This window comes from Moschus berezovskii, chromosome 24 (genome assembly GCF_049115385.1).
Source record: "Moschus berezovskii isolate FMDL1 chromosome 24, NW_MosBer_1.0, whole genome shotgun sequence".
NCBI classification, from domain to species: domain Eukaryota; kingdom Metazoa; phylum Chordata; class Mammalia; order Artiodactyla; family Moschidae; genus Moschus; species Moschus berezovskii.
The window spans coordinates 3437969-3463844 of record NC_142483.1 but is presented as its reverse complement, the minus strand read 5'-3'; the positions used below and the strand labels follow the sequence as shown (position 1 = coordinate 3463844).

The window sequence follows — 25876 nt, the reverse complement described above, 5'->3', positions numbered from 1 at the left end:
CCTCTAAACACGCATGCACCTAGTAACAGAGCAACAAAACACACGAGGTAAAGATGGATAAACCGCCAAAAAGAAACAGTCATCAGCCACTGCATCTGGAGTTATCACTTCTCTGTCAGATTATGCAGGCAGAAAATCAGTAAGGATACAGTTGACCTGAGCAGCACTATCAATCACCCTGATATAACTGACATTTATAAAATACTCCAGCTAGCAACAGCAGAACAGACATTCTTCTGAAGCCTGCATCGAACATTCACTAAGACAGACCACATTCTGGGCCATAAAACAAACAAACAAAGACACACACACACACAGACACAAACACACACACACACCCACCCACACACACACACCCCCACACCCCCCCCCAAACTATCTCACTGAGCGTGGAAGGGAACAGGTGCTCTCATGCAGACTGGCACGAGTTCAAACTGGCAAAACCTCTTTGGAAGGCAGTCTGGCAACTACTGTCAAAATTACACGACACTCTTAGTACCAGCAACCCTGTTTTGAATAATTGATCCTAGAGAAATACTCTCAGGTGAAAGGTTATTTATCGCAGCATTCATAAAATGAAATCTCAAAACCCTACTTAATAAAAAGAGGCGGCTCTATTTGTACCGCTTTACTCCAAGAAGTGCAGAGCAATGTGGGCAGAATGTGGGCAGGTATGTAAACTAGGCTGTACGCTGACGTGTATACTCACAGGTGTAGGTGCAGAGCCAACCTCTGAAAAATCAATGAGCAATATGGCAACAGCGGCTATTCTTGGGAGATGTGGAGAGGGAGACTCGTCTTTTACTCTGTCTGGTGTGACTCAGTCACAGCGTGTACCTATTACCCACTCAACACACACAAACAACTCCTATGCGACCCTGAGGGGAGCCGCCAGTCATCAGCGCGAGAGAGGAAGCACCCATCGTCTGCGGATGGAGAAAGGACAGAGAGCAGGCACTGGCAGCTCAAGAACGACGCGCAGGAACAAACAGCTGACGGAAGAGAGACCGAGGGAAGGAAGCTGCAGGAGCCCGAGATGCATTCCCCTGGGGAACGCAATGAGGATTCCAAACTTTTAAAAAACAAACAGCAGAAGTCTTTTCTAGTAACAGGTGAAACATCCAAAAAAAAAGAGAGATAAAAAAGCACCATATCGTATAAATGTATTTCATAAGCTTAAATGTAAACGTTTCCTTCAGTCAAACACTAAGGACAACTATGCTCTACTGAAAACATACACGTGAAATGGAGACTGTGGAGGAAGAGCTCAGAGGTGCCTTAAAACCCACAGGTGCAAAAGAAGCTTCAGGCCAAGACCTGCCCCGAAGAGAATGAAGGCGGCATCCCAGTGAGCACAGTGGCCTCCCGCACGTCAAATTTGGCACGTAATGTGTTCAAGTGTTTTTCTTTTCCTCTACAGCATCACTGACTCGATGCACATGAAACTGAGCAACCTCTAGAAGATAGCGAAGGACAGGGAAGCCTGGTGTGCTACAGTCCATGGGGTCGCAGAGAGTCAGACGTGACTGAACAACGAAAAATCACTTTAAAAGCTGGATTAAAAGATGACATTTGAACATAATATTTGCATAATCTTGGAAGTAATAAAGAACAGAGCTTGAAAACCACTGGCCTAGAAAGACTGCATATGATGAAAACTCATGAAATTTCCTGAGAAGCTAGGTTTTGTGACTGGACTGCTCCAATGAGGCCTCCCTCTCAGACAAGCTGGCGTCTCCTTCTTACCTCCATCCTCCTCCTCGCAGTTTCTGCACCAGGCTTCTGCATCCCCAAATACCACAGCTTTCCACCCCAGTCACAAGTCTAGCTCTCCCGGCACTGGGAGCCTCACTCTTCCCCACATGGTCCCAAAGCCCATGCAGCAGTGACACGAATGCACCCTCAGGGCAGCCCTCTGCTGGTCTGCACAACTACACGTGCTATTGGTCATGTGCTAACTGGCACCTTAATTTTTGCTGTGATGATTAAATACAGTAAAAAGAAATCCTAGGATGGGGGGAAAAACAACTATAGAGGACTTGGTTAAGAAAACTGATGAAATTTTAGAATTTGGACTATGGATTCGATAATGGCTTGTTTCAATATTAAATTTCCTGATTTTGATAATATAGCGTAATTATATAAGAGAATGTCATTCTCTGTAGAAAATACAACTCAAGTATCCAGGGCAAAGAAGGGTGACGTCTCTATTTTTATTCTCAAATGATTCAGAAAAAAGTACATTATACACACATTCAGAATGTTACAGCAAAAACTGGTGAATCTGTATAAAGGGACTACAAGATTCCTATGCATAATTTTCCTTACTTTCGAACTTGTATGAAAATAAAAAAAATCGTAACACAGATGCTTACGTCTACTGATCCTATAGGTTTATAGGCATCATCTCTTAATCTTTTTACAATGCCATAAAATAGGTATTATTACTATTGTCACTTAACAGTTACAGATGTTATAGAAACTTTCCCCAGGGTCACACAACTGAGTAGAAACAAGGTTTACTCCTAAAGTCTGTTCCATTCAGAGCCAAAAGTTCCTAAATGTTGCACAGCTTGCCATCCTTACTGAATAATCTTTCCCTTATAAACTTATCACAGAGCTACTCTCTGGGTCGGAGCACTGATTACTCATTAAAACATCAGGAAATGAACTCTTTTTCCACACTGGGTTGGAGATCCAACATTGAAGTCAGGGCTAGAAAGGAAAACTTCATGGAAGACATCGGCACCAACATCAAGAACTAGAAACCAACTTAAGTTGGTTACAACCATAATTTTCTTTAAAATACTAAACCTTCAAACACACTTCAGTTGAAGCAAAGTATATTCAATTTTATCAACAGTTCGCAATGAAAAGACTTTCAGCTATACTTCAGTTCAGTTCAGTCGCTCAGTTACTATACATAAAACTCACGCTAAGGGGTCATTTTCCCTAGAGAACCTGAAAGCACAACACCACAGATCCATTCTATAAGACTTCTGGCTCAAGAATCTAACTGTATTCTAGCCAGGACAGTGGTGGAACCACAGGCCAAGCACCAGGGCGTGGGAATACCCCTCTGGATGAATGGGATGCCCAAAAAGCCCTTAAGAAAACAAGGATTCTTCTCACACCGATACAGGGGGCTGTATACTCTCTCTTGAAATGTACACTAGCTCCAGGACTAGCTGGGGTCTTCTGGGGGAGCGTTCTATGTTCTCACCTGCCCTTGGATGGCTGTGAAACCACAATGGAACAGACACGGGTAAATACACAGAGTTAGTCCCTTTGCCAGATCTGGGAGAGTTACATAGGCAGGATCCTAATACCTTCTACATTAAACTAAAAAGGACTCATTTTCAAGTCACAATGAGCAAATAAGAACAAAGGGAAAGAAAAAATAACTTAGCTACATAAAGTTTCTAATTCTGAAGAACAGTTCAGTTCAGTTCAGTTGCTCAGTTGTGTCCGACTCTCCGTGACCCCATGAATCACAGCACGCCAGGCCTCCCTGTCCATCACCAACTCCCGGAGTTCACTCAAACTCACATCCATAGAGTCGGTGATGCCATCCAGCCATCTCATTCTCTGTCGTCCCCTTCTCCTCCCGCCCTCAACCTTTCCCAGCATCAGAGTCTTTTCCAGTGAGTCAACTTGTCGCATGAGGTGGCCAAAGTATTGCAGTTTCAGCTTTAGCATCAGTCCTTCCAATGAACACCCAGTATCGATCTCCCCTAGAATGGACTGGTTGGATCTCCTTGCGGTACAAGGGACTCTCAAGAGTCTTCTCCAACACCACAGTTCAAAAGCATCAATTCTTCGGCGATCAGCTTTCTTCACAGTCCAACTCTCACATCCATACATGACCACGGGAAAAACCAAGAACAGTAAAACCCCATTAATGTTGGACCAATTAATTCTGAATTTCCAAACACTCAGATACAGGTATCCTACTTGGTGTGAAGTGAAAAAAATGACAAGTATATGAACTTCTGTGTTTACGATGAACTATTATGTAAAATAGGTATGATGGAAATATAATTTTTAACAGCTCATTTCACTTTCCTTAATACAACTCTTCTATGCTTAGTGTTTAACAATCCATAAAATCAGTTTTAAGAATGGGAAAACACTACAGAAACCATCTTGTTATTACAGCATACTGCTCACTTTTACTTAGCTTAAAGTAAACAAATTGAAAATGAAAGCAATCTTTAACTAATTCACTCAAATACCTGTCTGCCTGGTCCTTTCTCAGACTTCTGTGACATAATTAGTGTTTTATCTGCCATTCATTTCTATTCATGTGTTTTGGTTTGGTCTTCGGATTCAGCCTTTTGAGATAACTATGAATCTAATTTGTGTCATCAATACCTTTCCCCTCTTCCTGTTTGTTGGTCATGATTTCAATACACAGATCTCTTTGTTCAATGAGCCAGAGGCAGGCTCAGAGCCCTGGGGAAGACTAACCTTCCCATAAGTGAATATGAAATAGTTAATAAGAACGATACTACTACTACTAACAGTTTTTATAGATGACGACTACACATCGAACATTATCATGTGCCAAGCACCGTTTTAAGCATCTTACAAGCAACATCCACTGATTCTTCCTAATAACCTTATGAGGTAAACACTACTATTATGCACACTTTCTAAATGAAAAAACTGAGACGTCAGAAAAGCTGTGAAGCGGAGCACTGGGATCTGACTTCAAGTGGGGTCCACACTCTTAACTACGAGTATACTAGGACATGCTGCCTCTCAGTTCTGAGGCACAGGCACACAAGTTATAAAACGGCACTTCATTCCAAGAGCCTGAAGCGAAACTTTAGACTTGTAGATTAAAAGTAAGTTAGCTTAGCAAGTGTAAACTCTTTTTTCTTTTATGTTTTAAATAAGAAATGAGACTGCACTGTATTGGATGCCTAAGAAGTACAGCTCCTTACTGAGACCCTTAGGCAGCTTTGTTTTTAGAACGGATTCAGGGAGGAAGGTGGCTGGACCCCAAGGGGACTGTTGCGGTACCTGAATGCGCTGAGGTGAGGCTACCGCAGAATCAGTGGAGATTATCTGGATGCGCGGGGAGGGGCTGGTCATCCCTGGAGATTCCGGCCGAGAAGTCTGTGTACGTGGTACCTGTGGGCGAGAAGCGGGCTGGATCACAAGGGGGCTCAGAAAGATGCCCAGTGGGAGTCTGAGGACCATGCCTCTTGGGTTTCACTGTGGCTCTGAGTGACAAAATGTGTAGTTTAGGATGACAAAGGATCAATGAGACACTTCTACAGAATAATCCTGAAAAACAGCTAAAATAGCTGTTTCTAATGTTGAAAATGCAAGAAAAAAATGAAAGGAATTTTCAGGTGTGCTCTTTACAGCACCAATAAAATATAAAGTTACCAAAATAACTTCTTAGAAATCATCTTTGAACTCCACCCTCCCCCACCGTCTCCAAAGCCAGCTATAAAGCACTCCTGTGAGATGACAGTTTTCAGAAGAAAGGCTCTCACACTACTACTGAGGATGGCAAACAGAACCAGAATTACACTGTGAACTACCAGGATTATTAATACTTGTGAAAGAGTCTCACAACCCCCCACCCCCACTGGGGTGAAACTGGAAAAAGTTCCTCAATAACACAAGGTCAAGATCCATCAAAGTAAAGGCTCAAAGTTCCGAACGGTCACTTGGACCCCTGAAGTGATCAGGTATTATTCTTCTTTGAATAAAAGTATATTATGAACCAATATTTTTCAAACTTAAAAAAGAGGAGAACAACAACAGCAGGAGGAGGAGGAAGGAAGGACTCCGTGGCTCACCGTGGGGCTGGTGCTGCCTCACAGAGCCAGACAGGTGGTCACAAGAGGACCACAGGCCCAGACCACCATTCCTGAAGAGTAAAGGTGCAATAGTCCGCAACAAAATCCAACCAGAATGAATCCAGACGCACATAAAGAGTCATACACGATGGCTAAGTGGGATTTATCCCAGGAATACAAGGTTGCTTCAACATATGAATCAAACAATACAATATACCTTACAAGGGGACAAAAGTCAGATGATCATCTTAATGGACAGAAAAAGCATTTGACAAAATTCAACACTCTTTCATGATTACAAAACAAACAAACAAACAAAAAAACCCACTTAACAAATTAAGAAGTACTGATATGTCAACCTGTTAACAAGTATTTATAAAATACAGCTAACATAATACTTAATGATATAAGACTGAAACCCTTCTCCCAATGATCAGGAACAAGACAAAGAAGGCCACTTTCACCATGTCCACTTGACACTGGACTGCAAGCTCTAGACAAGGCAATTAGAAAAGAAAAAGAAATAAAAGCAGCAAGATCTGGAAAGAAGGAAAACGATCTCTATTAGCAGGTAACATGATCCTTTATACGGAAAATCCAGAAGACTCCACAGAAAAACTACTAGGTCTAATAAATAAGTTTCAAGGTTGCAGAATACAAAAATCAACATATGAAAATCAGTTATTTTTCTATACATTAGCAAAGAGCACTCAGAAAATTAATGAAACAATCCCACTAACGATAACATCAAACACAAGAAAATAGGAATAAGTTCAACAAACAAAATACAGCATTTGTATACTGAAAACTACAAAACATTGTTGCAAGAAATTAAAGAAGATATAAATAAACATAAAGACATCTGTGTTCATGGATCAGAAAACGTAATACTATTAAGATGTCAATGCTACCCAAATTGATCAACAGGTTCAATATAGTTGCTATTCAAATTCTAGCTGCCTGTATTGCATAAATTGATACATTTATACTAAAATTCATGAAAATGCAAAGGAACCAGAATAGCCAAAACAATCTTGAAAAAGAACAAAGTTGGAGGACTCAACTTCCTGGTTTCAAAACTTATGTGTCTCTCGTGTCTCCTGCACTGGCAGGTCAGTTCTCTGCCACCTCGGAAGCCCCTATTAGAAAGCAATGGTAAACGGAACAGCGTGGTAATGACATAAAAACAGACTTACAGACCAACAAAACAGGACAAAGAGCATAGAAAATAACCTATCCATCAGCGGTCAGATGATTTTTGATGCAAGTGCCATGATAACTCAATGGGGAAAGAATAGCATTTTCAACAAATGGTGATAGAAAAACCAGACACCACATAGAAGAATGAAATTGGACACCTCACTCTTATTACATAAAAAACAATTAATTCAAGAGAGAGAATTCTGGGAAAATGGTGGAGTAGGAAGCACCAGGAATCTGTCTCTCTACCTAGATCACAGACAGACATCCGAAACTGTCTGATGGGACTATTGTGGAACTCCAGAATCCAAGGGAGGCTTGCAATTTCCAGGGGAAGCCTTGGATGACACAGTACAGTTAATTTTGGTCAACCTCAGCTCCTAGCACAGTAGTAGCAGCTACCTATCCCTGCCCCTTCCCGAGGGGAGGCAACTATGCACACGTTCCAGGAGCAGCCTGCACACAGCCTGTGGGAGCTAGGGTGGCGGAAAGGGTCCTTGTCCTCCAAGTACCGGAGATTGTGCTTCTGATCCCGGGTGCAGGCAAGGCGGGGGCGTCCATGGTCTCTGACTTCCTGTGGCAAATGCCCATTTCTGGCAAAGTGATTTCCAGGGGACTTAAAAGACTAGTTTGTTCTCCCACCACCCGCTTCTCTCTTCTTTCGGGAATCAGACATTAAAGACAAAGACTTTCAAACTAACTGCATACACAGGAAAAATTAGAAAGTAACTACATGTGCTTAGGGAAAGACACAGGTTTAGAAAAGACCTTAAATTTACATGTCAGGATGTTGCTTACAGAAAGTGCTTACAATAAAAACAAATTAACAAAACCCAGCAAATACCTGGCAAGAGAGAGTCTGATTTCTAGAGTTACCACATTATTAGAGTCAAATGTCCAGTTTTCAACAACAAAATCACAAGGCATACAAAAGTATGGACCAGTCAAAGGAAAAAAAAATTAACAGAAATTACATCTGAAAAAGATCTCACGTCAAATGTACCAGATAAGGACTGAGCTAGAGAGGAAGATGTGGAAGTCAGAGAATGATACATGAACAAAATCAGAACACCAGTAAGAGACAGAAAACCTAGTAAAAGCAAAAAAAATTGGAGCTAAAAAGTTCAGAAATTGAAATGAACAGAAAGAAAAAAGATTGGTGAGAAGTGACTGGTGCCAAAGAGACCTGCAGGATACCAACAGTGAGATCAACAGCACTGTGGGAGTCTGAGAGAGAGGGGTGTGGGCAGAGAGTATCTGAAGATAATGGCTGAAAACTTCCCAAATTTGATCAAAGACATGAACATAAACATTCAAGCTCACCAAATGAGGAACTCAGAGAAACCCAAATCAAGATACACTATAATCAAAGTTTCAAAAGCCAAATCTCGAAAGCATTTAAAAGAGAAGCAAATTGTCACATACAAAAAATCCACAATTAGGTTATTTGTTGATTTCTCTTTAGAAACTTCGGAGGTCAGAAGACAGTTGGCCAATACAGTCAAAGTGCTCAAAGAAAAGAAATATGTCAATCCAAGATCCTAAGCCCAGCAAAACAGTCCTTCAAAGGTGAGGGAGACTATAATTAAAATGGGAGATTATAATTAAAACGGCAAAAGTTAACGAGGATTCTAAAGGCAAGAAAAAGAAGTTTAAAAGGGAACTCCCATAAGGCTATCCTTTGATTTCTCTACAGAAATACTGCAGGCCAGAAGGAAGTGGCAAAGATAAATTCAAAATCCTGAAAGGGAAAAACCTGCAACCTAGGATATTCTACCCAGCAAGATTATCACTATAAGAGGAGAGAGAAAGAATTTCTCAGACAAGCAAAAACTAAAATAATACAGGAAGACTAAACTTCTACTGTTAAAAAAATACCGAAAGGTCTTCTCTAAAGAGGAAAGAAAGGGCCATCCCTGGTGGTACAGTAGGTAAGAATCTGCTTGTCAAAGGAAGAACACAAGTTCAATCCCCCAGTCTGGGAAGACTCCACATGCCACAAAGTAACTAAGCCCGTGTGCCACAACTGCTGAGCCGGCACTCTAGAGCCTGTGAGCCGCAACTACTGAGCCTGTGCGCTGTAACCACTGAAGTCTGCAGGGCGAGAGCCTGTGCTCCACACTGAGAGGAGCCCGCACACTGTAATGCAGAGTAGCCCCAGTTCACCATGAGCAGAGAAAGCCTGTGCGTGAAAATGAAGCTCCAGCGCAACTAAAATAAACTATTTAAAAAACGTTAAAATAAATCGGAAAGAAGGAAGAACCCACAGGAAAGAGACAAATACAACTAGAAAGTAGATTACTTAAATAAACCAGGGCAGTGATTAAACAACTGTAAAACGATTGTGGGAAAGTGGTAACAGCTGCAATAAACAAGAAAAGGATAAACATGAAGATATAAAAGACATCAAAACCATAAAATGTGTGGGAGGTAAGAAAATAGGTCTTGCTTGTTGTTTAGAATGTGTTTGGAGTATATCTGAATACCAGTCTAAAGTAAATGGGGGCTTCTCTGGTGGCTCAGATGGTAAACAATCTGCCTTCAATTCAGGAGATTAGGGTTCGATCCCTGAGTTGGAAGATCCCCTGGAGAAGGAAATGGCAACCCACTTCAGTATTCTTGCCTGGAAAATCCCATGGACAAAGGAGCCTGGTTACTGTCCATGAGGACGAAAAGAGTTGGACACGACTGAGCAACTGACACACACACACCAATAAAAAACATGCAATATATTCACAAAAACCAAAAAGAAGAAAACACAAGCATAATAGAAAACCATCAAACCACAAAAGGAAAAGAAAAGAAGAAATGTAACATCAACTGGAAAACAAGGTTTACAATGGCAATAAATACCTATCTATCAATAATCAAAGATGGAGAAGCTCTATACAATTAGCAAAAACAAGACCAGGAGCTGACTGTGGCTCAGATCATGAACTCCTTATTGCCAAAGTCAGACTTAAATTGAAGAAAGTAGGGACAACCACTAGACCATTCAGATATGACCTAAATCAAATCCCTTATGGTTATACAGTGGAAGTGAGAAATAGATTTAAGACACTAGATCTGATAGAGTGCCTGATGAACTCTGGACGGAGGTTCGTGACATTGTACAGGAGACAGGGACCAAGACCATCCCCATGGAAAAGAAATGCAGAAAAGCAAAATGGCTGTCTGAGGAGGCCTTACAAACAGCTGTGAAAAGAAGAGAAGCAAAAAGCAAAGGAGAAAAGGAAACATATACCCATTTTAATGCAGAGTTCCAAAGAATAGCAAGGAGAGATAAGAAAGCCTTCCTCACCGATCAGTGCAAAGAAATAGAGGAAAACAATAGAATAGGAAAAACAATAGATCTCAAGAAAATTAGAGATTCCAAGGGAACTTTTCATGCAAAGATGGGCTCGATAAAGGACAGAAATGGTACGGACCTAACAGAAGCAGAAGATATTAAGAAGAGGTGGCAAGAATACACAGAACTGTACAAAAAAGATCTTCACGACCAAGATAATAACGATAACGTGATCACTGACCTAGAGCCAGACATCTTGGAATGTGAAGTCAAATGGGCCTTAAAAAGCATCACTACGAACAAAGCTAGTGGAGGTGATAGAATTCCAGTTGAGCTATTTCAAATCTTGAAAGATGATGCTGTGAAAGTGCTGCACTCAATATGCCAGCAAATTTGGAAAACTCAGCAGTGGCCACAGGACTGGAAAAGGTCAGTCTTCGTTCCAATCCCAAAGAAAGGCAATGCCAAAGAACGCTCAAACTACCGCACAATTGCACTCATGTCACACGCTAGTAAAGTCATGCTCAAAATTCTCCAAGCTAGGCTTCAGCAATATGTGAACCATTGTGAACCATGAACTCCCAGATGTTCAAGCAGGTTTTAGAAAAGGCAGAGGCACCAGAGATCAAATTGCCAACATCTGCTGGATCATGGAGAAAGCAAGAGAGTTCCAGAAAAACATCTATTTCTGCTTCACTGACTACGCCAAAGCCTTTGACTGTGTGGATCACAATAAACTGTGGAAAATTCTGAAAGAGATGGGAATACCAGACCACCTGACCTGCCTCTTGAGAAACCAGTATGCAGGTCAAGAAGCAACAGTTAGAACTGGACATGGAACAACAGACTGGTTCCAAATAGGAAAAGGAGTATGTCAAGGTTGTATATTGTCACCCTGCTTATTTAACTTATACGCAGAGTACATCATGGGAAACGCTGGGCTGGAAGAAGCACAAGCTGGAATCAAGATTGCTGGGAGAAATATCAATAACCTCAGATATGCAGATGACACCACCCTTATGGCAGAAAGTGAAGAGGAACTAAAAAGCCTCTTGAGGAAAGTGAAAGAGGAGAGTGAAAAGGTTGGCTTGAAGCTCAACATTTAGAAAACAAAGATCATGGCATCTGGTCCCATCACTTCATGGGAAATAGATGGGGTAACAGTGGAAACAGTGTCAGACTTTATTTTTTGGGGCTCCAAAATCACTGCGGATGCTGATTGCAGCCATGAAATTAAAAGACGCTTACTCCTTGGAAGGAAAGTTATGACCAACCTAGATAGTATATTAAAAAGCAGAGACATTACTTTGCCAACCAAGGTCCGTCTAGTCAAGGCTATGGTTTTTCCAGTGGTCATGTATGGATGTGAGAGTTGCACTGTGAAGAAAGCTGATCGCTGAAGAATTGATGCTTTTGAACTGTGGTGCTGGATAAGACTCTTGAGAGTCCCTTGGACTGCAAGGAGATCCAACCAGTCCATTCTAAAAGAGATCAATCCTGGGTGTTTACTGGAAGGACTGATGCTAAAGCTGAAACTCCAATACTTTGGCCACCTCATGCGATGAGCTGACTCACTGGAAAAGAGTCTGATGCTGGAGAGGATTGGGTGCAGGAGGAGAAGGGGACGACAAGAGAATGAGATGGCTGGATGGCATCACCGACTCGATGGACATGAGTTTGAATGAACTCCGGGAGTTGGTGATGGACAGGGAGGCCTGGCGTGCTGTGATTCATGGGGTCGCAAAGAGTCGGACACGACTGAGCAACTGAACTGAACTGACTGATCAATAATTACGTTATATGTCAATGGACTGAATGTTCCAATCAAAAGACATAAAGTGGCAGATTAGATAGTAAAGCAAGAGGCTACAATATACTGAGTATAAATGATCCACTTTAAAGCAAAGAACACATACAGGTGGAAAATAAGGGGATGGAAAATCTATTTTCATGCAAACAGAAAGAAGAAGAAAGCAGGGTAACAATACTCAAATCAGACAAAACAGACTTTAAAACAAAGCCAAAAACAAAGATAAAGAAGGAAACAGCATAATGATACATAGGCACCCAACACGCCTGCATACGTGCTCGGTCACTTCAGCCGTGTCCAACTCTTTGCGACCCTATGGACTGTGGCCCCACCAGGGTCCTCCATCCATGGAAGTCTCCAGGCAAGAGCACTGCAGTGGGTTGCTATGCCCTCCTCCAGGTTATCTTCCCCACCCAGGGATCAAACCTGAGTCTCTATGTCTCCTGCATTGGCAGGCGGGTTCTTTACCACTAGAGCCACCTGGGAAGCCCTACGTCACCTGGGCTAGAATTTGGGGTTCAATATTCCCATAAAGGGACGTGACAGTGTATCCAGCCTTTCGTTTCCACCAGTAAATCAGATTTAATCAGTATTGGCTAAAGGTTGGTCTGAGAGGTCTGGATGGACACTGGGAGAAACTATCCGGATCTCGGAGCAAGTTTGAGTAGGGTCATCTTTTCCTGGTATGGGCAGCAAAGTTGCTGGGGTTAGAGTCTTGCAAATACTCAAACATATCTGTGGGCTTTCGAATAAAAGAATTTGCTTTCTGAGAATTCTTGATCATTTAGCAGATCTGGTACGTGGTGAGCAATCAGAACCTGCATGGGGCTCTCAGAGTTAACTTCCGTGCTCCCTCGGCTAGGAGGGACAGTGCTCCGAGCACCCTAAGACAGAGAGGCCAGCCTTCAGCAGTGGACTCCAGCTGTTGAGAGAGATGGGTTTTGGCTGTGTGGTTTCTCCCAGTCTCTGGGTTAGGGTTCCCAGGACCACACTCCCCGTTTTCTGGGTGCAGAGTCAGAACAGGTAAGAGACCCAAACTGGGAGCTCTGTGGAGGAGGCTCCTTAAAGTGTCCATGGCTCCTGCTGGACTGGTCCCCGTGTGAGGGGTACCTGACCTTCCTTACCTTTTAATGCTTGATAGAAGGGGGCTGTGCAGTGAGACCACAGTTAGGTATCCAGACTCTGCAATACCCGGTTAGGCCCAGAAATGCTTGTAGTTTTTTATGAGTAGTGGGAATCTGTAGATGGGGTATTGCCTGTGTATAATGTGCCACAAGGCTGCACCTACCAGGGGTAAAAATAATCCCAAAATAGGACACTTGCTGTACCAACTAGGCCTTAGATTTGGACACTCTGTAACTCCAATAAGCCAGGAAATTAAGGACCTGAGTGGTGTATATAATGGTGTGGGACTGAGTGGGGGAGCAGATCAAGAGATCATCAATATAGTGAATAAACGACCCCCCTCAAGAGTTAGGTCTTGTAGATCCTGGGCTAGAGCCTGCTCCAAAAGAGGAGGGCTGCCTCCAAAGCCTTGGTGTAGGTCAACTACTGAGGGGGTAGTGATGAGGATTTCTACTTCAATGCAACAAGTACTGTGATTCTGGTGCCAATGGGATGAAAGAGAAGGCATCTTTTAAATCTGAGAGGGAGAACCAGCTGCTGTCTGGGGGTCTTTTTTTCAGAAGTGTATAAGGATTAGGGACTACTGGGTATTAAAGGTATTATGACCTTATTAATGAGCCGTGAGTCTCAGTTCAGTTCAGTCGCTCAGTCGTGTCCGACTCTTTGTGACCCCATGAATCACAGCACGCCAGGCCTCCCTGTCCATCACCAACTCCTAAAGTTCACTCAAACTCATGTCCATCGAGTCGGTGATGCCATCCAGCCATCTCACTCTCTGTCGTCCCCTTCTCCTCCTGCCCCAAATCCCTCCCAGCATCAGAGTCTTTTCCAGTGAGTCAACTCTTCGCATGAAGTGGCCAAAGTATTGCAGTTTCAGTTTCAGCATCAGTCCTTCCAATGAACACCCAGGACTGATCTTCTTTAGAATGGACTGGTTGGATCTCCTTGCAGTCCAAGAGACTCTCAAGAGTCTTCTCCAGCACCACAGTTCAAAAGCATCAATTCTTCGGCGATCAGCTTTCTTCACAGTCCAACTCTCACATCCATACATGACCACTGGGAAAACCATAGCCTTGACTAGACGGACCTTTGTTGGCAAAGTAATGTCTCTGCTTTTTAATATGCTATCTAGGTTGGTCATAACTAGGTGCTATCCAATCTGATACTAGGGATAAAAAGACTCCACATAAAAACTACCAGAAGTGATAAATGAATTCAGAAAGGTAGCAGGATACAAGATTAACACACATAAATCAGTTGCATTTCTTTACACTAACAATGAAATAGCAAAAAGCGAAAAAATCTTTTTAAAGATTCCTTTTAAAACCATATTAAAAAATAAAATGAATAGGAATAAACTCAATCAAGGAAAGACACATATGCTGACAACTTTAAAACACTGATAAAGGAATATGAATACAAAAAAATGGAAAGACACCATATTCTTGGATTAGAAGAATATTGTTAAAATGGCCGTGCTACCCAAAGCAATCTACAGATTTAATGTGATTCCCCATTAAATTACCCATGATGTTTTTCATGGAACTAGAATAATTCCAAAATTTTTATGGAATCATAACAGACCCAGAATTGCCGAAGCAAGAAAAAAAGAACAAAGCTTGAAGCATAGCCCTCCCAGACGTCAGACAATACTACAAAGCTACAGTAATCAAAATCAGGTAGCACTGGCACAAAATCAGAGAACCCAAAAATAATCCCACACATCTATGGTCAATTAATCTCAGACAAACGAGTCAAGAATACACAATGAAGACAAGCCAGTCTCTTCAGCAAGTGGCTGGACAGCCATGTATAAATCAAGGAGTTAGAACACTCCCTCATACCCTACACAAAGATAAACTCAAAATGGCTGAGACAGATGCAAGAAATGACACTATAAAACTCATAGAAGAAAACATAGGCAAAACATTCTCTGACATAAATCATAGCATAGTTTTCTTAGGTCAGTCTCCCAAGACAACAGAAATAAAAATAAAACTTACAAGGTTTTGCACAGCAAAGTATACCATAAACAAAATGAAAAGACAACCTGTGGACTGGGAGAAAATACCTGCAAATAATGTAAGCAGTAAGGACTTAATTTCCAAAATATACAAACAGCTCATACAACTCAGTAACAAAAAAAGCAAACAACCCAATCAAAAAATAAGACTGGGATATTTCCCCAAAGACGACATACAAGTTGGCAAATAAGATACATGAAAAGGTGCTCAACGTCAGTAATTATCATAGAAATGCAAATCAAAACAACAATGAGGTATTACCTCACGCCAGTCAGAATGGCCATAGTCAAAAAGTCTACAAATAACAAAAGCTGAAGAGGGTTTGGAGAAAAGGAAACCCTCCTCCACTGCTGGTGGCAATGTAAACTGGTACAGCCACTGTGGAGAACAGTATGTATGTGTGTGTGCTAAGTCGCTTCGGTCGTGTCTGACTCTGTGCGACCCTATGGATTGTAGCTCGCCAGGCTCTCTGTCCATGGGAATATCCAGGCAAGAATACTGGAGTGGATTGCCACGCCCTCCTCCAGGGGATCTTCCCAATCCAGGGATCAAACCTACGTCTCTCCCATCTCTTGCACTGGCAGGTGGGTTCTTTACCACTAGCACCACATGGGAAGCCCAGAGAACAGTATGGGGGTTCCTTAAAAACAAAAAACAGAGCTGCCCATGTGATCTAGCAGTTCCTCTCCTGGGCATAAATCTGGTGAGAATTCTAACTGGAAAAGATAACATACACCCCAATGTTCATGGCAGCACCACTTACAATAGCCACAACATGGCAACAACCTCAATGTCCATCGACAGATGAATGGATAAAGATGTGGTGTGTATACATACAGTGGAATGCAGTTCAGCCTTAAAAAAGAATGGGGAAAAAAAAGAATGAAATAATGCCGTTTGCAGCAACATGGATGGACCTGGAGGTTATCATATTAAGTGAAGTGAGAAAGACAAATAGCACATGGTATCACTTATATGTTGAGTCTTTTAAAAACTATAGAAATGGACTTACTTAAAACACAGAAACAAAATCAGAGACACAGAAAACAGACTATAGTTACCAAAAGGGAAGGGCAGAAGTTAAGACTCCGGGATTAGCAAATACAAATGTCAATAAAAATAATCAATAAACGCTCTATAATAAAAGTTTTCTGTGAGCCAAACTGAAGACTAGCCCAGAGGCCAGCTCCCCAGATTACTCTGACCAGCTCCTCTGGAGAAGCATGGCTGCCAAGCAGAGTTTTGCATCTTGTCAAAGAACATTATATTTCTTCAAGGTTTAAAAACAAAAACAAACAAAACCCCACATGGATCAGCAGGTCAGCATGCCCTTGGCACCCTGGAAGAGAGTCTTATCATCAAAGGAGGACCAGCAATGGAAATCCAAGAAGACAGGAATTTAATCTTTATTTTTAACATGGACATTCTTCTGGTCAATGTGCCCTTTTCTTTTAATAATTAAAGCAGATATACAATGCATGTTTGATAGGCCACGAACAGGCTATTCTAATGAGCATAAAATTCAAGTTAACTCATGCATAAAACAGAATAACTTCCCTGTATCTAATATGTAAAAATTTCTTTTATTATACACACACACAGAAAATACACAAAAAAATAGGGTCCTACTGTATAGCACAAGGAACTATATTCAATATCGTGTAATAAACCATAATGGAAAAGAATATGAAGAAGACTATACATATCATAACTGAATCACTATGCTGTACAGCAGAAATGAGTGTAACACTGTATATCAACTAGGTGGCGCTAGTGGTAAAAGATCCACCTGCCAAGGCAGGAGCTGCAAGAGACCCAGGCTCAATCACTGGGTCTGGAAGATCTGGAGAAAGGGCAACCCACTCCAGTATTCCTACCTGGAAAGTTCCACGGACAGAGGAGCCTGGTGGGCTACATACAGTTCAAGGGGCCAGAAAGAGTCAGACACGACCGAGCGAGTACTCACACGTGCATGTACTTCAACTGAAACAAACAGGTACATAAACAAATATTTTTTAAAAGTGAGAGAGAAACCAAGACATTCCCAGATAAAAGCTAAGGGAATTTGTGATCACTAACCTTGCCCTGCAAGAAATGTTCAAGAGAGTCCTGCAAGGAGAAAGGAAAAGACACTAGGACACTGGAGAAACAAAAATGTCAATAAATGTAAATAGTTGCGTAATTAGAAAAAGCTGGTATTACTGTAGCAATGGTTTACAACTGTACTTTTTGTTTTCTACAAATATACTTAAAAAACCCTCAATTAAAAAAAAACCCTCAATTATTATTGTAAATACTATTGCTGTATCTTTGGTATGAAACTCAGAATCTTGTTTTCTACATAATTAAGGAGACTAATGTATTTAAAAGAATTATTAGTTTACGTTTTGGGGCATCAAAATGTAATCAGTGACATCAACTACTGTAAGAGCTGTAAACGGAAAATGTCTGACAGTGAATAAAGTTAAGTTGGTGTTAAGTTCATACTAGTGTGAATTTGTACCTTTAGGATGTTATATGTAATCTTCATGGTAACCATACAGAAAATAGCTGTGGAATAGGTACAGAAGAAAATGAGAAGTGACTTAAACATTTCACTACCAAAAAATCAACTATTAATACAAAAGAAGATAGGAATGCAGGAAAAGAAGGACGGAAAGGCTGTAAGGCATATACAGAGCAAAGAGCAAAATGACGGAAGTTCCTCATGTGTAAATATTTTAAATGCAAGTCAATTAAACTCTCTAATCAAAAGAGACAACAGCAGAACACCGCAGAGACACCCTGTTTCAACTGCATGCTGCCTAGGAGACTCACTTTAGAACCCAAGACACAAACAGACTGAAAAGAAAAGGAAGGAAAAAGATAATTTATGCAAAAACCAAAGGAGAGCAGAGACAGCTGTACGAAAGTCAAACAAAGCAGACTTTAAAGTTTAAAAGGGTTTAAGAGACAAAGAAAGAAAGAAGAAAGTGAAGTTGCTCAGTCGTGTCCGACTCTTTGTGATCCCATGGACTGCAGCCTGCCAGGCTCCTCCAACCATGGAATTCTCCAGGCCAGAATACTGGAGTGGGCTGCCATTTCCTTCTCCAGGGGATCTTCCCGACCCAGGGATCGAACCCAGGTCTCCCACACTGCAGGCAGACTCTTATCCTCTGAGCCACCAGGGAAGCCAAAGAAGGACACTAATCAGAGATTCAACACAGCAAGAAGATATAATAATCACAAAGTTACACACTTAATAACCAGAAAAGCACATGAAGTCCAAACTGACAGAACTTAAGGAAGAAACAAGACAGTTCTGCAATTATAATTGGAGACTTCAATATCGCAAACTCAAGAAGGAGCAGAACCATCAGACAGAAGATGTATGAGGAAAGAGAAGACTTAACACAATAGAAACTAATGAGATTGAACACACTCTAACAGGACACTCTACCAAGAAACAACAAATACACATTCTCCTGAAATACACAAGGGACATAAATGCAGTCAAAACTTAAATCTCAGCAAATTTTAAAAGATAGATATTAGACAAAGTGTTCTCTGACCATAACAGAATGAAGTTAGAAATCGCCAATAAAAGGAAACTGGAGAAAACCACAAATTTGTGGAAATGAAACAACACATTCTTCAACGACCAATGAATCAATAAGGAAATCATGAGGGTAATTAAAATTTGGAAATGAAACAAAAACATAACATACCAAAACTTAGGGAACACTGCAAAAGTGATATTAAATGGGAAACTTATGAGCTATAAACAATAAAAAAAAAAAGGAAGATCTCAAATGAATAACCTAACTTTTACAACTAGAGAAAAAAAAAGAACAAACTGTATTCAAAGTCAGCAAGAGAAAAGATATAATAAACATTATTATTTATAATCAGAAAAACTATGTAAAAAAGTCAACAAATCTGAAAGTTGATTCTTTGAAAAGATCAACAAAATTGACAAAATTGAAGAAGAATGTTCAAACTATTGCACAACTGCATTCATCTCACATGCTAGCAAAGTAATGCTCAAAATTCTCCAAGCCAGGCTTCAACAGTACATGAACTGTGAACTTCCAGATGTCCAAGCTGGTTTTAGAAAAGGCAGAGGAACCAGAGATCAAATTGCCAACATCCACTGGATCATCGAAAAAGCAAGAGTTCCAGAAAAACATCTACTTCTGCTTTACTGACTATGCCAAAGCCTTTAACTGTTTAGATCACAACAAACTGTGGAAAATTCTGAAAGAGATGGGAATACCAGACCATCTTACCTGCCTCCTGAGAAATCTGTATGCAGGTCAAGAATAGCTGACATGGAACAACAGACTGGTTCCAACTCGGAAAAGGAGTATGTCAAGGCTGTACCATGTTGTCACCCTGCTTATTTAATTTACATGCAGAGTACATCATGCGAAATGCAGGGCTGGATGAAGCACAAGCTGGAATCAAGATTTCCAGGAGAAATATCAATAATCTCAGATACACAGATGATAGACACCACCCTTATGGCAGAAAGTGAAGAAGAACTAAAGAGCCTCTTGATGAAAGTGAAAGACTAGAGTGAAAAAACTGGCTTAAAACATTCAAAAAACGATGATCATGGCATCCGGTCCCATCACTTCATGGCAAATAGATGGGGAAACAATGGAAAGAGTGACAGACTTTATTTGGGGGGGGGGGCTGCAAAATCACTGCAGACGGTGACTGCAGCCGTGAAAGCAAAAGACATTTGCTCCTTGGAAGAAAAGGTATGACCAACCTAGACAGCGTATTAAAAAGTAGAGACATTACTTTGCCAACAAAGGTCTACCTAGTCAAAGCTATGGTTTTTCCAGTGGTCATGTATGAATGCGAGAGTTGGACCATAAAGAAAGCTGAGGCCCGAAGAATTGATGCTTTTGAACCATGATGTTGTTGAAAGTCGCTTGGACTGCAATATCTCTGGCCACCTGATGTGAAGAACCAACTCATTGGAAAACACCCTGATGCTGGGCAAGATTGAAGGCAGGAGAAGGGGATGACAGAAGATGAGATGATTGGAGGGCATCACCAACTTGATGGATGTGAGATTGAGCAAGTTCTGCGAGTTGGTGAGGACAGGGAAGCCTGGTGTGCTTCAGTCCACGGGGTTGAAAAGAGTCGGACACGACTGAACTGAACTGAACCTAGTTAGATGGACTAAGGGGAAAGAAAGAGAAGACTCAAATTACTGAAATCAGAAAGAAAAGTAAGATTATTATAAATTCTATAGAAATAAAAAAAATTTATAAAAGAATACTATGATCAGTTGTATGCCAACAAATTGGATAACCTAGATGAAATTAACAATGACTGCCATGACTAAAGCATGAAGAAATAGAAAACAAGAATAGATTGTTAACTACTAAGGAGAATGAATCAATAAAAAAATCTCCTCATAAAGAAAACCCTGGACCCAACAGCTTCACCGGTCATTTCTACCAAATACTTAAAGCAGCATTCTCAGACTCATCCACAATACTGAAGAGTATGGAACACTTCCTAACTCGTTCTATTGAGGCCAGCATTGCCCTGGTATAAGCCAGGCAAAGATACTAGATCAACATATAAAAATCTATCATCGTAATACATGGCATTAACACAATGAAGGAAAAATCCCACAATATCATCTCAATAGAAGGAGTAAAAGCATTTGACAAAATTTATCATCCTTTTATGATAAAAACACTCAATGAACTAGGAATAGAAAGAAATTATCTAAACATAATAAAAGCCATATATGAAAAACCCACAGTCAACATCACACTCAATGGTCAAAGACAGAAAACTTTTCCTCTATAATAAGGAACAAAGCAAGGATGCCTGCTTTCACCTTCTCTACTCAACACTGTACTGGAAGTTCCAGCCAGAGCAATGAAGCAAGCAAAAGAAAGACAAGGCATCCAAGTTAGAAAAGAAGAAATAAAAGCTAAGTGTGTGCTTAGTCGCTCAGTTGTGTCCGACTCTTGGAACCCCTGTCAGGCTCCTCTGTCCATGGGATTCTCCAGGCAAGAATACTGGAGTGGGTTGCCATTTCCTTCTCCGGGGGATCTCCCCCACCCAGGAATTGAACCTAGGTCTCCTGCACTGCAGGCAGACTCTTCACTGACTGAGCTATGAGGGAAGCCCTAAAAGGTAAGAGATCTGTACATTAAAAACTGCAAAACATTGCTGAGAGGAATAAATGGAAATATTTTCCACGTTCATGGGTTGAAAGACTTAACACTGCTAGTATGTCAATATTTCCCAAAGTGATTTACAGATTCAATACAATTCCTATCAAAGTTCCAATGATTTTTTTCCCCCAGAAATAGAAAAACCCATTCTGAGTTTCACATGGAATTTCAAGGGCTCCCATATAGACAAAACTACCTTGATAAAGAATAAGGCTGGGGGACTTGTGCTTCATGATTTCAAAACCTGCTATAAAGCTTTAGTCACAAAATTGTGGTATTAGCATAAAGACAAACATACAAACCAAAGGAAAAGACATTCCAGAAGTAAATTGTTGCATATATGGTTAAACAATTTTTTGACAAGCGAGCTGAGACCATTCAATGGGGGAAAAAGACAATTCTTTTCTAGAAAAGTGCTAGAAAAACAATATCCATATGGAAAAGAATGAAGCTGGGTTCTTACCTCATACCATACACAAGAATCAATTCAATCAGAGACCTAATTAATTCAATCAAAGACCTAAATGTCAGATCTGAAACTATAAAACTCTCAGAAGAAATACTAGGAGAAAAGTTAACACACCACTGGATTTGGCAACAATTTCACGAAATGATACAAAAGGCACCGGCAACTAAAGGGAAAAAATAGAAATCACACAATTTAGACGTCATAAAATTTTTTAATATTTGTGCATCTAAAGACAGTATCAACAGAGTGGAAACGCAAACTTCAGAATGAGAAAAAACACTTGCAAATCATGTATCTGACAAGATATAAACCTCTGATTATATCAAGAATTTCTAAAACTTAACTACATAAAAAAAAAAACTCAACTTGATTAAAAAAATAGGCTAAACATATGAACAGACATTTCTCCAAAGAAAATATACAAATAACCAATAAGCACATGAAAGGTTGATCAACATCACAATTCATTGGGAAAATAAAAAAAAAATCAAACCTGGAAGATGCTATCTTATACTCACTATAATGGCTACTATCAAAGCAAAGAATTGAAAGCGGTGCCTCCAAGAGGTATTTGTACACACATTTACAGCAGTAGTATTCATAAAAGTCAAGAGGCGGAAGCAACCGAAGTGTCTGTGTACAGATAATGGATAAGCAAAATGTGGCATATTCATACAATGGAGTATTATTCAGCCTTTTAAAGTAAGGAGACTCTGGCACATGCTGCAACAGAGATTAACTTAGAGGACATTGTGTTAAGTGCAATAAGCCATGCACAAAAAGACAACCAACTACTGTATGATTCCACTTACGTGAAACATTGAGAGTCGTCAAATTCTTAGAGACACAAAGTAAGGGCAGTGATTCCTGGGCTTCCCTGGTGGTGCTAGTGGTAACCCACTTGCCAGTGCGGCAGACCGAAAAGACCTGGGCTCCATCCCTGGGTGGGAAGGTCCCCTGGAGAAGGACACGGTAACCCGCTCCAGTACTCCTGCCTGGAGGGTCCCATGGACAGAGCAGCCTGGCGGGCTGCAGCCCATGGGGTCGCAGAGTCGGACACCACTGAAGTGGGTTAGCACACACACACACGTGAAACGCTCAGTAGTCAAATTCAGAGATTAGAGAGTAGAGTGCTGGTTCCTGGGTACAGGAGGAGCTGGCAGTGGGCATTAGTGTCTAATGGGTAAAAAGTTTGTTTTACAAGATGAAGAGATGTTATGGAGATGGATGGTGTGGACGCTGCACAACATTATGTGTATTTAATACTATTGACTTGTATATATACAGCAGTAACTTTTATATATTTCATAATTTAAAAATAGGAAAAATTAACTTAAAATGGATCAAAGTATTAAATGTAAGAGCTAAAACTATAAATTCTTAGAAGAAAATATAGGTGTAACTCTTTGTGAACTTGGATTAGGTGATGGTTTCCTTGATATGACACCAAAGCATAATCAACAACAACAACAAAAATAGATGAAGTGGCCACAATCAAAATTAAAAAGTTTTGAGCTTCAAGGGACATGATTTAGAAAGTGGAAAGATAGTCTACGGCCATACCACCCTCAACGCGCCCGATCTCGTCTGATCTCGGAAGCTAAGCAGGGTCGGGCCTGGTTAGTACTTGGATGGGAGAAAGTGGAAAGATAGTCTATAAAATAGAAAAATTTTGCAGATGGTGTACCTAATACATGGACATGTACATATAGACCATAAAGAACTATTTATTACAACTTAATACTTTTTAAAAAGAGAGGCAAAGGAGATGAATGCAAATGTCTCCCAAGAAGATATACAAATGACCAGGAGCATATGAAAGGCTCAACATCAATAGTTACTAAGGAAATTAAATTTAAACCCACAACAAGATGTCACTTCACACCCATCTGGATGGCTGCAGAACAACTGGAACACAGAGGGGCACAGCTTCTGCGGAAAGAGCCTGCCCAGCTCTCAAAGGCCGCCATGTGGGCCGACAACTGCACTCCTCGGTGCACACTCCAGAGAAAGGCAAACTGGTGTCTACAGCCATCCTGCACAGAAACGTTCACAACAGCACCATTCACAGTAGCTCAAGAGTTAAAAACAACGGTGTATCTGCTAACTGATGAATGAAGAAAGAAAACACGCAAGCGCATGCAATCGAGCATTCCCTTACGTTCCGTCGCTCAGTCGTGTCAGACTCTTTGCGACCCCGTGGACTGTAGCCTACCAGGCTTCTCCGTCCACGGGATTCTCCAGGCAAGAATACTGGGGTGGGTTACCGTTTCCTTCTCCAGGGGTTCTTCCCGACCCAGGCATCGAACCCAGGTCTCCCGCATTGGAGGCAGACGCTTTAGCCTCTGAGCATTATTTGGCAATAAAAAGGACTGCAGACTTAAATACTACACCACAGATGAACACGCGCAGCATGCCACACAAGCCCATGTACTGTATGATTTTATTTACATAACAGTCCAGAGTAGGCAACCCAGAGGCACAGAAGGTACATCAGTGGCTGTCAGGCACTGAAAGGACACGGGAAGGAGTGATAACATCTGATAGGGAGTTCCTTTTTTTCTGGCTGAATCCAGCAGCTTGGTGCATCTTAAATCCCCAATGAGGGACTGAACCAGGCCCTTGGCAGTGAAAGCACGGAGACCTAACCACAGAACAGCCAGGGAATTCAATGGAATTTCTTTTTAAAATGATAAAAATGTTTTAGAATTAGATAGTGGTAATGGCTGTACAACCTTGTGAAACTACTAAACTGTACACTTTAAAGGGGTGAAATTTACGGTAAGTGAATTATATCTCAATTTTATAAAGTATAGCATGATGAATTACTGGGGGTAGTTGGGAAAAACTTTTTATTTCATAAGCATTAATTTTACCAACAAAAAATTCACTGTAGAAAGACAACAGAATGGGACTTCCCTGGTGGTGCAGTGGATAGGACTCCACCTGCCACTCCAAGGGTCACAGGCTCAATCCCTGCTCCGGGAAGACTCCACATGCTGTGGAGAAATTAGGCCTGTGCGTCACACCTACTGCGCCCCTGCTCTGGAGTCTGGGAGCCGCTCACTGAGCCTGTGTGCCTACAGCCCGTGCCCAGCAACAGGAGAAGCCTGTGCACGGCTACCAAGACTAGCCCCTGCCTGTTCCAACTGGAGAAAGCTTGCCTTCAGCAACCAAGACCCAGCACAGCCCAAAATAAATTATTAAAAAAAACCCCAAAAAAACCAGAATGCAATATTCTCATAGTGATTTTTAACTTACAAAATGCTTCATGTCAGTCTTCTCTTGGATAAGACAGGCCGAATAGGCAGAAACTATTCTAGCGAGGGTGTGACGAGGCTTACACCTTCCACAATATCTCTCCCAGCATCTCCCACCTACGCCATCTGTTAGCTCTGCTTATTTCTGATGAAGAAAAGGCTGGCCAGCCGCTTTGTCAGTGCACAGGAATTCAATCCTTCTTTTAACAATGAACACTTAGAATTCTGGCTGAGTCTATTACTACTCTGTAAGTTAACTCTACCCATTTCAGATACTTTGAATTCTTAACCAGTAGAATAATATGCTGCCTTTCTAACTCAACTTTACTCTTCACAAGTTTTAAAGCAATCAGCATTATTTGAGTACCCATATGCCAGGAATTACATAGACCTACCTCATGCGAAGAGTTGACTCACTGGAAAAGACTGATGCTGGGAGGGATTGGGGGCAGGAGCAGAAGGGGACGACAGGGAATGAGATGGCTGGATGGCATCACCGACTCGATGGACAGGAGTTTGAGTGAACTCCGGGAGCTGGTGATGGACAGGGAGGCCTGGCGTGCTGCGATTCATGGGGTCGCAAAGAGTCGGACACGACAGCGACTGAACTGAACTGAGGCTCTGAAACACACCGTCACCCTGACAAAGTCCCTTAAGCTTCTAAACTTCAGTTTCCTCAAATTCAACAT

General features: G+C 41.3%; 1 protein-coding gene across 14 annotated transcripts in view; it reads right to left on the bottom strand.

The window, feature by feature from the left end:
- The window catches only part of NR2C2 (nuclear receptor subfamily 2 group C member 2), a 108295-nt gene that overhangs the window by 34662 nt on the left and 47757 nt on the right, over positions 1 to 25876 (bottom strand). For 11 of the 14 annotated variants that reach the window (XR_016036255.1, XM_088831961.1, XM_088831960.1 and 8 more), the window contains one exon: positions 5029 to 5139. The exons of the other annotated variants lie outside the window; for them this stretch is intronic. Coding sequence is in view for 10 of the 11 variants with exons in the window: in XM_088831961.1 (XP_088688087.1) it covers positions 5029 to 5139 (111 nt within the window). In the remaining variant the exon portion in view is untranslated. The remainder of the gene's footprint in view (positions 1 to 5028; positions 5140 to 25876) is intronic. 14 annotated transcript variants of the gene reach the window in all.